Source organism: Enoplosus armatus, chromosome 6 (genome assembly GCF_043641665.1).
Source record: "Enoplosus armatus isolate fEnoArm2 chromosome 6, fEnoArm2.hap1, whole genome shotgun sequence".
Classification (NCBI taxonomy): Eukaryota; Metazoa; Chordata; class Actinopteri; order Centrarchiformes; family Enoplosidae; genus Enoplosus; species Enoplosus armatus.
Genome location: NC_092185.1, coordinates 9,162,005 through 9,178,311, shown reverse-complemented (window position 1 = coordinate 9,178,311; position 16,307 = coordinate 9,162,005). Strand labels below are relative to the sequence as shown.

At 42.3% G+C, this 16,307-nt stretch overlaps 1 protein-coding gene across 1 annotated transcript in view; it reads left to right on the top strand.

Moving 5' to 3' along the window:
• Positions 1-413: 413 nt before the first annotated feature.
• ptprq (protein tyrosine phosphatase receptor type Q) overlaps positions 414-16,307 on the top strand; it is a 35,075-nt gene continuing 19,181 nt past the window's right edge. Inside the window, exons 1-27 of the mRNA XM_070907383.1 lie at positions 414-458; positions 625-750; positions 828-972; positions 1,080-1,364; positions 1,485-1,702; positions 2,571-2,751; positions 2,944-3,318; positions 3,416-3,727; positions 4,009-4,302; positions 4,976-5,275; positions 6,299-6,429; positions 6,729-6,858; positions 6,944-7,097; positions 7,261-7,367; positions 8,117-8,214; positions 8,650-8,818; positions 8,975-9,235; positions 9,347-9,507; positions 11,357-11,468; positions 12,030-12,138; positions 13,175-13,289; positions 14,387-14,456; positions 14,623-14,822; positions 15,009-15,237; positions 15,366-15,494; positions 15,588-15,734; positions 15,948-16,111. Of these exons, the coding sequence (XP_070763484.1) occupies positions 414-458; positions 625-750; positions 828-972; positions 1,080-1,364; positions 1,485-1,702; positions 2,571-2,751; positions 2,944-3,318; positions 3,416-3,727; positions 4,009-4,302; positions 4,976-5,275; positions 6,299-6,429; positions 6,729-6,858; positions 6,944-7,097; positions 7,261-7,367; positions 8,117-8,214; positions 8,650-8,818; positions 8,975-9,235; positions 9,347-9,507; positions 11,357-11,468; positions 12,030-12,138; positions 13,175-13,289; positions 14,387-14,456; positions 14,623-14,822; positions 15,009-15,237; positions 15,366-15,494; positions 15,588-15,734; positions 15,948-16,111 (4,767 nt within the window). The remainder of the gene's footprint in view (positions 459-624; positions 751-827; positions 973-1,079; positions 1,365-1,484; positions 1,703-2,570; positions 2,752-2,943; positions 3,319-3,415; positions 3,728-4,008; positions 4,303-4,975; positions 5,276-6,298; positions 6,430-6,728; positions 6,859-6,943; positions 7,098-7,260; positions 7,368-8,116; positions 8,215-8,649; positions 8,819-8,974; positions 9,236-9,346; positions 9,508-11,356; positions 11,469-12,029; positions 12,139-13,174; positions 13,290-14,386; positions 14,457-14,622; positions 14,823-15,008; positions 15,238-15,365; positions 15,495-15,587; positions 15,735-15,947; positions 16,112-16,307) is intronic.

Here is a 16,307-nt window from a genome sequence, read left to right as displayed (position 1 = left end):
GGAGAAACAGCGCATTGAACGCTGACGCTGACTTTGAGTGCGCGCTAAATTCAAAGTCCAGGCTCTGCGTAAAGCTAAAGTAAAAGTAAAAGCAATTAGAGATCTCCACAGGGTTTAAAATAGCTACGCAGTTGTAATTTACTTTCAAACACTTTTCGAAAGCCTTACAAAGACAGTGAAAAAGTTACAAGCTGTTAACTTTTTTGACGCGCAGCTGTGCGTCAGCGACATAAATAGTTTGGGACTTTCCACAGATTTACGCACAGCTGTCTTGGTTTTACTTATGAGCTAACCAATGACTGAAAGCACAGCCAGGATCCGCTGTTGCTCGCTGTGGAAGTGACTGCGTGTATCCAGGTGGACCAGTGACTGCTGGGGAGGTACATGCTTGATGAGATGGAGTGACTTTTCCAATGGGAGGAACAGAGCGTCTGTGGTTACTTGCTAGTTTATGTCAGGTAAGATAAAAAAAATTAAAAAAAAAGGCTTGCAAAACTTTCAGTTCCCTGTAAAGCATTTTATAGTCAATATCCATTATGTTTATTTATCTCTCCGGGTGTGTTGTAATTGTATTAAGGTACATAAGAGTTTTGGCTTCTGTGACCTTATTTCCCTCTTCCTCAGGTGGTCTTGCTGACCTGTGAACAGCATTTAAACCCTGTTGAGGTTGAAGTTGCATTTCAGTCCTTCCCTTCCACTAAAGATCCAGACACCTACGCAGTCACCTGCAGGACTGCAAGTGACCATCTGGTAAGAACACCTGTACAGGGGATAATGGCAGATATACTCTGGTTCAGTAGCTTGAATTCATCGTCACGTCTCTGCAGGTGTACGTGGAGCCCGTTGATCAGTCAGCATGCGCCCCTCTCTGCAAGATGTCACTGCGATTGGTTGAAGACCCGAGAGGATATAACATCACAGTGAGAGCCAGCAGACATGATACTACTCTTGAGGCAAAGACTTTTCACCTCAGTGAGTGTCTGAGAGAAAAATGACATACTGGCTTATTAATTCACGCAAATTGATTTTAACATCCTTCATCTTGTCTCTTACTCCTTCCCTTATTTATTTGTGTCCAGTTCCAGTCTCCGTGTCCTCCCTTCATGTATACAGCACGACGACTACTGCTCTACTGACATGGAAACTTCACACACAACAAAGCCTGTCCACCTTGACTCTATACAACACTAACACACAATCTGGCCCCCACATCTTCAATATAAACTCATCAGAGGCAAAGTCTCGGCACACGGTGAAAGGTCTCCAGCCTGGCACACGCTTCAAGGCCAAAGTTGTCGTGACTACATTCCTAAAACACCTTGATGTGACCTTGAAGCAGAGACTCGGCATTGGCATGGAAACAGGTACTGTGCACTTCTGTTTTTACCACAATCACACGACTACAACTTGATCATCAACCTTAAATCTGACTGCAGGCAGGGTGGAAACTGTGTTAGTATTATTAGGATAATTTCTGTCTCCAGCTCAGTGCCCCCCTGACTGGTTGGCCAATGGCAGAAGCTGCTACACTGTGAGAAGGACAGGTTTGACCTGGAGTGATGCCCAGCACGGCTGCAGAGACCTGGTAGCTGGAAGTCACCTGGCTGACCTGAAGACCCTGCAAGAGCTGCTCTTCATATCTTCTCACCTGCTGAGCCACAACAACCTGCTGTTGCTGTGGACTGGACTCACTGACCAGCAGGTAGTCTTATTACAGAAACATACATTTTATGGCAAGGTACTAAGGAGAATAGCTAGTGTTTCTTTGAGAGTGAGCATATTTATTTATTATTTAATAACCTTTTCTCACAGCAGATCACATTTGGGAGTTTTCATAACTAAAGCATTTAGTAATTTAAAGAGGGATTTGTCTAGAAAACCTTTTGATTAGATATTTACAGTCCATACTTTTATACCCTGCAGCAGTTCAGTAGTTATTCTGTCCTGCAAGACTGAATTTGGTCCTGTAGGATATGCAGGAATATGTGGAAAGTGTTACTGCAAAACATTTTGTCAGTTCCTATAACGGAGGTGCATACATAGTAAGAAAAGACAAAATTTTACATACTTTTCGTGTAAAGGAACCTACACAAAGGAAATGACAAACAGTTTCCTGTAGAGAATTATGAATATGATATGTTAGAGAAAATGGTTTCATATTTATAGTGAATGAGGTATGAAATGTTACATATTACTTTTGGTAGGATTTTGTCATGAGTGGATAATCGAAAATGCAGATCTTACAGATTTCAAAATATTTTAAAACCAGCCTATCGAGCCAAGAGTCTTTTCTTGGGCTGCCTTGACCGAAGCCTGCAGTGAGGTCCTCACATATTCTGGTTTATCCTCTGTTGCAAAATCATAGACCAGCAAGACCACAAAGATATTTAAATTTGATTTTAGGCAGTGCGAAAGTAAGATTGTAAGATTGTGTAATGGTTATCCGTCACTGGAAGCTGATTTTCTGGCAGTTTACTTTCTAAACAGGAAAAGCCCCGCGGCAGCAGTCACTCCTTAAAGAGGAGTTGTTGTTGTTTTTTTTATATTTTCTCTCCTCGGTCACTCCACAGGAGGAGGGACAACCTCTCTGGTCTGATGGCTCAGCCTATAACCTGACGAACACTGTAATGTCATCACTGCCGGCCAATCACACAGACTGCTTTGCCCTTCAGAGGAATGCCACAGGACCAGGATACTTTCTCACTCCATTCTTCTGTAACATCCCCTTGCCCTTCATCTGCCAGTACCAGAGTAAATAACTAATATACCAGTACATACATTACTGTACATACATTATGTGACAATTCTGATGAGTTATCCTGAAAATATCACTTTATCAGAGTTGTCACAATCCTTTACCCATGACAGCCTCAATCTCAGGTTAAATAACTAATGCAAAACACTGTATCCTATGATGTTGCTCTGCCTCTTCCGCTTTCACAGCCCCTCCAGTCCCTGCCTCTTTCTCCTTTGACCTGGTTCAAGTGACAGAGCAACAGGTGGAGCTTCGTTGGAGTGACCTCTCACTCTTGAACTCACTTAACCTTTCATCTTTTGAGATATTCCTCCAGTACCAAGAGGAGGCAAATGCAGAGTCGAGTCAGGGTGGCGAAGATAGCCGCAGGAAGTCAGAGGGAAAAAAGGGGACACAGAGCCAGAGAAGTGTTAAAAAAACAGTCAGGGTCCCCGTTTCCCTTTCCTCCAGAGGGGTAACCGTGGCAGGTTTGTCTCCAGGGAGCGTCTACTCTTTCACCCTTCGAGCCTCTCACCCTGCTGGCTCCACCTGGAGCTTGGGACAAACCCGGGCTGCGTACACTAGTGAGTCTGCTGACAACCTGTCACACACTTAAGTTACACAAGCAACATCTAACTTTAACAGATGTAACTTTAAACGTTTATGTTCTCTTTCATACAGGACCTCCTCCTCCTCAAAATATCACTGTTGACTCCATTACTGTTAGTCAGATTAGTCTCCACTGGGTGCTGACAGATGCACACTTAAGCGTCGGATGGACATTTGTTGTGCGCTATGTGGACATGTCTTCAAGGCAAGAGAGGATAGTTGGAATGAGCAACATCTCCAGGTCATCTGAGACTGCTGGGTTGCAGTCATACACGGCTCTGATTGGAGGGCTGGAGTCTTACAGGAAATACATGGTTGAAGTTTACACAGTCACCCAGCATGGGATAGAGAGCTGTGGACAGACGCCTGTGACTGTGCAGACTGGTGAGCATCTAACAGGCCTTTTTCACAGCAGACATTTTGACGTCTTGTCATAGTAGAAAAAGCACAGGTGTTAGCAATAACATTAATGGATCTATCTTGCTGACTGAAGTAGATAAGTTGGAGATGTTTTAAAATGTTCAGTATGATCTCAGTAATTTCGTAACTGTCCAAACTAAAATCACGCGTAACGCAATTATGCATGAGATGTTGCGTTGACTTAACTTTGACCTAACTTTGCTTTGACCAACAACTGAATAACGTTCTCCTTTTGTGCCTCTTAGCGGTGAGGGCCCCTAGTGGTCTGCTGGTGTTGAGCACGATGGGAAATCTGACAGTCTGCTGGACCAGTCCACCCGATGACCCACCAGATGGTTATCATATCACATCCCACCCACTCGTTTACCCCACTCCAAGTTCACTGTGGATAAACCAGTCCAGTCCAGGTGCACACTGGGTAAATGAGTCCGTGTGTGTTCATTTGGGCTCATTTACTCCAGGTCAGACTTATGAAGTTGGAGTGGTCTCACTGAGGGGAAAGGACAGGAGCAAGAGGACCAGCATCATACACACCACAAGTAAGAGAAACAACAGCACTGCCTTAAAAGGACAGATTCACAATTTTTCATGTCTGTCTTAAAACAATAGTCAGATGCCCATGTGAACACTGGAAGAAGTTGTGCTTGCTGTAATCCTTCCTCCCGTTCACACTGGCCTGTAAAAGATCCCTTTCAAATCTGTTTTCAATGTAAGCGATGGGGGACAAAATCCACAGTCTTCATTTTGTGCACAAATGTATTCAAAAGTTTATCTGAAGCTCATATGAGGCTTCAGCAGCCTGAGGCAATCTGAGGTAGTCAGTGAGTATCTTCCAAAGTTGCAGCCTTTTTAGTACAAATTTCCCTCTTTGTGTTTCCCCAGACAGTGTCTCCCTGTTGAGCTGCAGTGGAAGGATGCTAACAAAAAAAAATTTGTACTAAACAGGCTGTAACTTTGGAAGATATCCACTTGATTTGACCAATCTGGAAAGCAGAAGCCTCATATTAGCTTCAGATAAACTTTGGAATACACATTTGAAAGAAATAGGACTGTGGATTTTGTCCCTCATGGCCAATATGAACAGAGTGGAAAATTACAGAAAGCAAAACCTGCTTCAGTGTTCATATGGGCACAGCAGACTATTGTTTTAAGACAGATTTAGATGTCAGGTTTCAGTCATTTTGTAAACTGTCTTTATCTCTGCATGTGTAGATCCAATGCCAGTTCCAGTAGCAGTAACTCTCTCAGTGGGCACAAAATCTGCACAGCTGTACATCCAGCGTCCACAGCTGGGTCTGATTGATGGGGTGAAAGTGTGTGTATGCCCAGGAGTGTGTGACAGTGTGTGTGAGGGATTGTGTGGGTACACATGTGACTGGTACTCCCTTCCCGCCGGTGTTCATATCATAACCCTTAGCAACCTCAGTCCAGGATCAGAGTACCAGCTCAGGGTGTACAGCACCAGCCGAGAGCAGATGGGACCACCTTACTACACCCGCCCCGTCAGAACAAGTGAGTTACCTCTGCAAATACTAATGCAGATACTGGTCAGACCTCCAATGGCAGACACATTTTAAATGCGTCTAACATGAGAGTGCCAGCATAAACATTAGGGCGCATATTCACTTTAATGATCTCACAACATAATGGGTCCATTGACAACCTCCCACCTGGTTATATCATCTATCAATCCATGACTAACAACACGTCAAGTGATTGGGTTTCACCTGAAACCCAATCACTTGACACACCTGGCTGCTCTCATTGAGTGCTTCAGTCAGTGACAAATGGTTTGATATCGTATTTTTTGTTCTTACATGAAAACAAACCAGATGTAACATTGTCTGCTGCTGCCAGTAACCCATAATTTGACTGACAAAAATGAAGGAACTCAGCCAGCCAGAAATTTCTGATTTGCTTCCCAAATTGAAGTCTCCTTTTGTTGTTCTGGAGATGGCCACTCTCTTCACGATTGTACTATTCTAGCAATCCTCATTTGGCATCAATTAAAAGTGTTTCTCACATCTTTGTCCCATGCAGATTGCAGTAATTAGATGAAATGAATCCATCCTAATATTGGCATCACTTTACTGGTTGCCTTTTTGGTATTCATTTGAAGATGATAACTCCACATTTAGTGATCACAAAAATCAACACCATTTAGGTCTGGCTTCAAGCTATAAGACAGATACTATATGGTACGATATATATTATATCTTGTTATGTTGTTATGAAAGACAAAAAGCCTGGAGAGCTTACAGAATTAATATCATCTTTACATTTGTTTTTAAAAGAAAATCCTGTTGTTTTGTTATAACATATTACAACTTTTAATTAGTATGATGTTTGAATTTTTTGTACGACTTGTAAACAAATTAATGTCATTATTACTGTAATCATTAAGCTCTTTTTTGATGAAGTTGGCCATCATCACATAATACCCATGTTTCTAAGATGTCCCCAACCAAAGATAATTAGTATTTTCAGTATGTAAGTGGAATAATTACTGTATGGGTTGTGGGATTGTGATTTTAGGTCTGGCTCCTCCTGACAGAGTGAGGGAGGGAGTGGTGACAGATTCATCCATAGAGCTGCTTTGGGATCCAGCACAAGGAGAGGCTCACGGCTACGAGGTCATCTGCCTGAACTGCGACCATTCGCGCATGGTAAACAAAACAAAAAAAACGTGTAACACTTGATTTAAGGAGCAGGTTTGCTCAGGCTTATATTTGATTTCTCAGAGTCCCTGTCTGGGTGAAGAAGCAGAAAATGAGTGTCCACACCCACCGTAATGACTTATGTATGAGCAAGGCACTAATCAGAAGCTGCTTCGGGGAAGATTCATGTTGTCCAGTAGTCAGCATGATTTTATGCTCCCCTCTGCCCTCTAACTAATGTTGTTACTGTACGAATTATAATAAGGCTCTTAGTCAACTTCTTTGGTTATATCATCTGTGTGCTACAGGTGCAGAAGGTTTTCCGCCAGAGTGCAGTATTTTCCGGTCTGACTCCAGGCGGACTCTACCACTTTGGAGTTCGGACAGAGAAGGAGTCCTTCACAGACAGTTCCCCTGTCACCATCAACATCACTGCTGGTAAACACACACACACACACACACACACACACACACACACTGCTCAATCTTTCTATACTACATGTAATGTTTCTTTAAATACCAGCTCCCAGCCCGGTGGAGGTGTTTCCCATCAATAAAACCACATCATCTTTATGCATTCATTGGAGTATGGTCAGAGGAGTGGTGAGCAGACTCATCCTGTCAATCAAAAACAAAACATCCAATCAAGAGCTGATCATTTCTCATCAGGAGCCCAGGTCAGTGTCACTCTTAGCCACTACACTATTATTACAGTTCTGTGAGACTGGAATTACAATCACCAGATCAAAACTTTCTTATTGCAAGATGTTACACCATCTTATTGCAAGATATTATTATATGGATCATCACACTGACTGCTAGAGTTGGGTGTGTTCACAGATCTTACACCTTTGAAGGCCTCCTTCCTGGAAGCCAATATACAATTGAGGTGGTTAGCACCAGCGGGGAAAGAAGGAGTAAACCTGCTACTATGATCCTCCGTACCAGTAAGTTTAAGAGTTTATGACATATGCAATATCTGTTGTGTGTGTGTGTGTGTGTGTGTGTGTCAGCATGTGCATGTGTGTGGGAGACAGAGAGAGAGAAAGAAAATGACTTGGATTACAAAATGAATGTAGCAGGAAATAAATGGTCACAAGAGAGCAGAAATATGTAAATCCAACTTAAATAATATTATCACATATTAGATTAAGAAAGTAAGATTATAAAGAAAGTAAGATTTCTGTTGTTCTGAGTGCAGGTTTCCCCAGTAAAACATGAGAGACATAAAGGAAATTGTTTTTTTTATCTGTATTGGGTTTCAGTCTTAACTGATAACATTTTATTACAATGCTGTCTCAGAGTGGGATGGTGGTTTGAAATGAATCATTGTCACAATCTGAACGCCTCCTTTGAAGCATTGAGGAATCAGCTATAAAGGAAATGATGCATGTGTGTGTCCTTGGCTTCAAAGCTGGCTTTTAATGCTGAGTGCTTTTACAATGATCATGCAATTATACTATCATTTTACACACCATGTTGTTTACCAACATGTTCCGAAGATGCACCAAATAAATTATTTACATTTAAGTAAAAGTACAAAGTTACGTTTTGATCTCAGTACTTATTCACCTCATTCCAGTATCTCCCCCTGCTGGTTCAAAGCAAACCTATAAAGTTTGTAAAAAGTTCACTTCTCACCTGTATTCACGCATGAGTGACAGATGTCACCTGCTAACGGGAATCTTGTCTCCAGTCCCAGAGGTGCCACAGGAAGTAGCTCTGTCAGAGCAGGTAGTGACATCTGCGTTTATCACCTGGAGACCACCACCGGGACAAGTGGAGGAGTACAAGGTAAGACATGTATACTACTGTCCAGGAGGAGAGACAGGCATTATAGGTTGTTATGCCAGACAGACAGTAATTTCCAGACAAATGTGCGTAATGATGTGCGTCCTTAAACACACATTACTCAAAATAAATTTTCAAGGACAAAGGAGGCCACTTGCGTCAGGTTCCACACTCACCTGTTGGTTACTTAGCGACCGTTGTCGGCACAGCACAGATTCGGTTACTAACCCTTTAAAGATGCATGTCCTCCATAGAGCCACGGCCAAGAAGAATGACCAAGCACATTACGTGCACGCACAACACAAACCCACATTAAGAGAAATAAATGAGAGACATTGGTAGATAGACAGGATTGGTTAAGCAAAAAAGTGATTCACAGTCTGTAATTTAAACTTAAATTGGGTTCTGTAAATGAATATTTCTTCTTGTTTTCCTCAGCTAGTTTTTGGCCTGCTGTCCGTGGACAGGAAGTCGTGGATTGAGGTGCTTGTCCGGGGCACAAGTTATGAGATCAGGGATTTGATCCCGGGGTCGGACTACGGTGTCAGCATTCAGAGCGTGCTGGGCTCAGACACCAGTCAGGCAGTCCACAGGGACTTCAGCACTCGTAAGAGACACACTTGTTCATACAGGCACACACACAGAAATGCTCAGTCCTCAATTCTGTACAGTATTTCAGAAAGCACTGGCCTGTCAGGATAGAAAAAGCTGGTGATTGTGACCTATATAAATATAAATCTATATTGCAAAAATTGTTTTCTAGGCCCAGCAGGATTATGCGCCCTTCATTTGGGCAACATGAACTCTTCCTCTGTCACTGTGAGCTGGGACAGTGCGTTTGGAGAGTTTGACTTCCACAGAGTCTCTGTGGCCAACACCTCAGTCACAAATGCACTCACCGTACCCAAGGAGGAGCGGGTTGCCGTGGTTACAGGGCTGGTGGACGGCTGCAGCTACAACGTGAGCGCTGAGAGAGTGAGAGGAGTGACAGCGGGGAGCGCTGCTTCTCTGACTGTAACCACAGGTAGACGATATTACAAGGGCCGCACCGGTCAGCACCCCCATTTGTTTGTTGAATTACTGAAACTTTCTCCACCTCTTTGACTCTCTTCCTCCCTTTCCTGCCCTTCATGAGTGCCAGCCCGTGTACGAGGAGTGCGTGTCGTGAATGTGTCTGCACGTGCATTCTCGCTACGCTGGGAGCGGGCGGCGGGGTGTGTGGATCATTACCAAGTGAACCTGCTACCAAACCAGGGAAAAGTCACTGTGTACCCTGCACGTGATGGACACATTCAGGTACACACACATACTCAATGAAAAACACACTTCTTAGATGCAGTTTTTCACAACAAGACAGTACAGTTCACCTAAATACCATCAGTGCAGTGTTATTAAGAGCAGTAAAGGGGAGGAGGCCTGTCATTGTAGAGCTCTAACCGTGCAGCTGAGTTATGACACTGAGTGTACAAACTACACACACACACAAACATAACGTGCATTATCTCTCCTCCCATTCAACCAAGTCCCACCCCAGACCGGCTCTCCCCGGCTGCCAGGTGTCAGATACCCCTCAAAATGTAACCTTACACACCACACACACAGAGCACAGAGTTGAGTAATAGATCTCATTATTTATTAAGTTGGACTCATGAGCTCAACCCTGAATCATTCATTTGCTTAAGCAGCTCACCCCAGAGAGAGAGACCAGAGGGAGAACGTTAGCCTCGTGCTAATGAAAGGACCCACTTCCCCTCCCTGGCTAGCCACTAAAATTTTGGAATACCTCAAGACCAAGAGCCGTTAACATCCAATGCCTGGACGACTAAACCTGTGACCTTTTACTCATGCCACTAACCAGCTTCTAGACCTGTTCAGCTCAGTGGATCACCTGTAGACCACTGCTAACGATTGTGCACTAACACCGGATGCAACCCCTTCTGGCGAGGCCTCTAACCTGCTGTGTCTAAACTAAAGCTAACTCTGCTGCCCAGCATGGCCTTCTCCTCACTCATCCTGCTGCTCACACTCTGCTTGGGACAGGCACACTCACAGGTAAGAATTTCAAACTTAATATCCGCCACGTAGATGTTTATATACTCATATATACACTACATTAATGTAACACTTGTAACACTTGTAGACTGTATTTACATGCACATACTTGCAGCCACAATTCTGGGAGGTAACAGAAGATATCAGGTTGATACATCCAAGATACTGATGTCAGAGGTGCAAATGCTGGTCACAACACACACTAAAGCAAAAAGAAGCAACACTGTTCTTCTGTCACACAGACATAAGCTAACATATAAACATACTGTACAAACAAGTGCGACCACAAACGGAAACAAGCTGTCATCCTTTCACAACCACCCACCTTCACATTGATACAGATGGCTGAGGATGTAATGTTCTTCTTCAAATAGAGTTGTGGTGATTCTTTAGTAGGCTGCATAATAAAATAACAGAAGGCTCAGTGCCCCGAGGGTTACTGCAGATTTTTACAAAGTCATTTAGATTTATTCTTGCTTCTATTTGCAGAGATTTTTCAGAGGAATACTGTATGTATTACTAATATGTTATACAGTATGTGTACCCAGTGGGGTACTTCTGCAGTTGTCAGTGGGATGCAGAAATTATGAATAGGTTAAAAATAACAAACTATATCCACAAATAGTGCTGAAACAATTAGTTGATTAATCAATTAGTTGATGAAAATTAATTGGCAACTATTCTTTTAAGCATTGAAAACTTTTTTAAAGATGAATTACTAAATGACTTTGTTCCAGCTTCTCAAATATGAAGATTTGCTGCTTTTCTTCGTCTTATGTGATAATTAACAGAATATTTTTGGGTTTTGCTTTAGGAAATTGTGATGGGCATTTTTCCCACTCTCTTACGTTTTATAGACCAAATATGAAATGAATCAAGAAAATACAGATTAAACGGTAGTTGCAGCTCTGCACTCAAAAGGGTTTACATTTTGGTGTGAGGCTGATCTTTCGGGTGGTGTTGATGAAGCGGTACTTCGGCTGTAGGGGCACATCAGACAGAAAAGGTTGGGGAACTCTGATTTACAGCATGTTACTGATGATGTTACGTGTGCATGTTGTGATCAGGTGACTGTGTTTTGCTATTTTCACAGGCCGATGTGGTGAATGTCAGTCCGGGAACACAATACACTGTAACAGTCACAGCAGCCTCCTCCTCCAACATCAGCCCCGGAGTCAGCCGCATGATCAATACTAATGAGAGCGGTGAGACATTCACACACACACACACACACACACACAGTTTGTTGTTGTTTAGATGGGTTTTGTTTTGGGATGTGCCATCAGGTTCTTGTCTGCCCTCTGCTGTTTAATTCAGTGGCTGTATACACACACACTGAAGGAAAGGAATTGGTACAGTAGATGTGTTTGTGTGTGTGTGTGTGTGTGTGTGTGTGTGTGTGTGTGTGCATGTGGGGGGGGGGGTTAATTCCTCTTAGGTAACTTAAGCCTGCGCTTTTGAACCGCAGGATGAATGGGTCTGCAGTGAATGTCAGTGAAATGCCACTGCTGTGTGAGGCCTTATTCATCAGAGTTCGGCCTAAAACACACTCACACACACGCATTCGGAGGATCAGTACCCCCACAGACAACAACACTATTCTTCAAATGACTCCGGTGTTCTGTTGAGTTCTGATATACAGAAGATGTTATTTATCAAACTAGTAGTGTTGGATTTTTGCGGTATTGATGGTATTGAACACAGTAGAAAGAGTGAAAAGATGGGTCCTCTCCTCTCCTTCACCCACTTCCCTTCTTCTCCTCCAGTTCCCGGCCCACCTTTAAGCCTAGAAGGAGAGGCTGTGGGCTCTAATGGTATTCTGCTCTCCTGGACCATGCCGCCTGATGCCGACAATATTGACGGATACGTCATCAGGTAATTCTTTGTTGTCTTCTTGGGGAACTGTGATTCAAGATTTATTTTGGTCTTTTTGCACACAGGTTGTGAGTCTCAAATTCACAATGCAGGAGGGCTTTGTTGTCTTAGTCTATGACAACAACATTGCAGTTGCCACCGCCAATCAGGTGCTGAGTCACCATGAGATCATGAAAATATCGAGTATGGAATTACCAAATACACAACTGAAAAATGTAATGTTGTAAACTATATGCTCTTGGTTTCTCTGTACATTTAGGCCTCTATGTGCATAATTGTTGTGTTGGACACATTGAGACTTTTTTTCTCAATGCATGGGAATGACTCCATTGATGTAAAATTTTCTGGGGTGGAAGAAGTATTCAGATCTTTTACTTGAGTAAAATTAGTAATACTACAATTAAACTACATTCGAAAGTAAAGGTACAGAAGTATTATATAGGTTTTAACTACTTTATAAAGTGTTGGACGGTTTAATCTGCAAACAACAAGGCATTACAGTCCTAAAAACCAAATTTTGCGCAGTAAGAGTATTCCACCTGTTTCTAATTTAAAGCATGTTTTAAAAAATATTTTACAAATGAATAAGGCATGTTAGAAAAAGAAAATTATTGGTTGGTTTGCATTGAAAACAGGTTAAAATATTCCTATAGCACTGGAAGATTTTTTTCACGTTTTATAAGAAAATAATCCTTTTAAGACTCAATTCTAGTCTTAAATGACTTCTTTCACTGGACAATTCATCGGGATTTAGAAGCTAATTCTGTTTTGTATGAAAAGAATCTGCAAAATATGCAAAAAGTACAATATTTCCCTCTAAAATATGGTGGCGTAGAGGTTGCATTAAACGGAAATACTCAAGTAAAGCGTGAGTTCCTTAAATACTATACTAGTACAGTAAATGTTCTTAGTTGCTTTCTACCACTGGCAGATTTGCACTATTTTACTGTTGCCCCGTCATCCGGCCCCATACTGTTCATAAATGTGTAATGTGAGTTGGCAGATGATGATCTTACAAACTGATTTCTTCCTGTAGATACAAGGAGGTGTGTCCCTACCCCGACCCCACCTTCACACAGGTGACCAAGTTTCTGGACATACCAGAGACCCTGCTCACAGACTTCACCTCAGGCTCTACATACCACATCGAGGTAGGATGCACAGTTCAAGATTCAAAGGTTTATTGTAATTACAGTGTTGCTGATAGGAATTTGCTGTGGTGATTTCAGGTAAGAACAAACACAAAACAGAAAACTCAGACCATAATACAAGTGGTAAAAACATAAAACAAACATAACCAAACAATAAAACCTTTATGCATAAAAAAACTATAGAAAAATAAATAAATATAACAAGCTTTCCTAAAGGGATACCGCACATACAGGATCAAATTCCATGGATATTACTGTCAGTAATGAGTGAATGTATATATTTAGTTAAATATTTATATTTTGCATATTTCTGTATCTCATAACAAACATACTCCTGGAAACTGCCCTCTTGTATTATCATGTAGATGTGGCTAACACACATCCCTCAGGACCAGACTATTCTCTTGATCTGGCTGAATACTGGTAATTGATCCTGATTGCATTATTAATCAGGTAAACAGATCTATGGATCAGCCACGACTCTTTCCACTGTCTGTTGTCACTGAGCTTGAATGTGATCGTGCTTATTAGTTTTCAGAATTCATTAACCCTCAATGACCTTCATACAAATGGACTCAGAGAGACTGACACATTGTGACTATACCTGCACATACTGTATTTGTGTGTGTGCACTTGTATCATGTTACTACATCTCACCTGTGAGTGTGTTGGCCCACTAAACCGTGCACAGAGCTGAGCTCATGAGTTATATTCATGTTATTACCTGAGCAGTAACAATCATATAGACTGTAAGATGCAACAAATCACCACCTTAACATAACTTTTTGTCTATTATTTACTCCTTATTTTCCAATGAACAGACAGAAATGCACAATAAGATGATTGTATTTCACCTGTTTGTTTCTCAAATCAGTTTGTTTCAGGCAGCTAAGATGTGTTTACATACTGTTAATGTTGTATCATTGTCATTCATGTTGTACTGGGTTCGCTGAATCACCTCTAACATAGTGTTGTTCCAGTTGTGGTCATTGCCTGAGATTAGCACCTCATCGGGATCTGATGACTGCCCTTCTGACAGGAACATGAATTAATCATTATAAGAAATACCTACCAATTCTCTCACTCTGTCCCTTTAGGTGGCAGCCATAGCTCCAGCTGGAATAGGAGCCTTCAGTAATTCTTTATACATAAAGACCGCCGAGTCCCGTGGGTATTCATGCACACACACACACACACACACACACACACACACACACACACACACACACACACACACACACTTCCATAATAATTTCAAAACTGTGTATATATACACAGTATTTTGTATATGTACGTGTGTGTGAACATTATTTTGTGTGTGTGTTTCCTGCAGCTCCTGGCCTGGTGACCAACTTGACCGCATTTGCTCAGAACCACACCTTCGTCATGGTTACCTGGTTCCTGCCGCACCGCATCAATGGCCTCATCACAAAGTTTGCTGTAAAGGCCAAACACGCTCGTACTGGGCAGACAGTCCGCACGCTGGAGGTCAATGCAGAGGACATCATGACCGGAGCGCTGCCTCACTGCAATGTACTGCATTATACTGTCCTCTGTCTTCTTAACTGGACTCTTAATGTGAAATGTTCTGTTTCTGTCAGGATTATTGATGCTACCAAGGCACAAGGCTGACCATCTGTACAACATGAGGCTATAAATACATTTTTTTCTCATATAATTTTCCCTCTGTGTACGTCCTGTATGATTTTGTATATCTAGGATGCTGCCGATATCCTGTCCCGTGCCACTCTCAGTCCCTTGGAGATTACAGCATCGTCTCCATCCATCACCCTCTCCGCCGTGCCCCCCGCAGCTGCCTGGAGCGTGCCCATATCAGTAGGAGTGGATCAGCTACGACCTTACACTGCCTATCTATTCGAAGTGTCTGCCTTCACCTCTGATGGAGAGGGACAGATAGCCTCCACTATGGTCCGCATGCCAGAATCAGGTGTGAGGGAAAAAAGAAGCAAACCAGGCTGTAGCCTTTGTTTAATTTGTGAATTAGAATGTTATAAGCATATTTAATATTTACTGCATGTATGAAAATCCTTATTTCTGCGTGCTTGTGTATGGCAGCCCCAGAAGACCCGCCGCAAAACTTCTCTGTATTGAATATGACATCTAGATCAATCTCCGTGTCCTGGAACTCTCCCAGCATTATCACAGGAAAATTCAGCTACATGCTCTACCTCTATGGACCTACAGGTTATTTTCTTTTGCACTCATGCATTTCATAAACAGACTCAAACTCTAAATCGACAGAAATCCACACAATTTTCTATTTCTTTTTCATCCCAGGTTATTTGTATGAGAACAGCACAGGAGACATGCGGTTTGCTTTTACTGGTTTGACCCCCTACACAAGGTACACGTTGGCTGTCCGAGCCAAAGCTGCTGGAGAAGTGGGCCCAGCAGCGCAGGATGATGTCATTACACCTGCTGAAGGTGAGGGGGGGACACTCATACTAACACATCTCTTTGTGCATTTAGATGAATATTGAGTACGGCAATGGTGTAATTGTTTTATCGATTTAATATCAGAAAATAGTGAAAATTGCTTTGTGAGTGTATGCTTGCTTCTTTATACATATATATATGTCTATATATGTCTATATATGTGTCTAACTCCTGCCTCTGTTTGTGTGTTTGTGTGAATAGCACCCAGTGCAGTGCAGGATCTGGTGGCAGTAGCTGAGGATTCAGTTACAATTCGTGTGAGTTGGAGAAGCCCTGCCCAGCCCAACGGTCCGATCACCCAGTACAGACTGCAGGTTCTGGTTGATGACGTTCTGCTGCAGGACATCACCCTCACTTCAGAAGTGGTAAGACGGATACAGCTATGTATAGCCATCATGAATGCATCCCATTATTATAAAACCAATCCATGCAATCTGTAAGCCATGTTGTCTGTCTACCGACTTTTACTGAATCAAGTAGACATTGCTGTAAGGGCTGATGAGCCAAAAAGAATGAGAATCACTGCTTTATACTGCACCCAACCAGAAGAAATTGAAAACT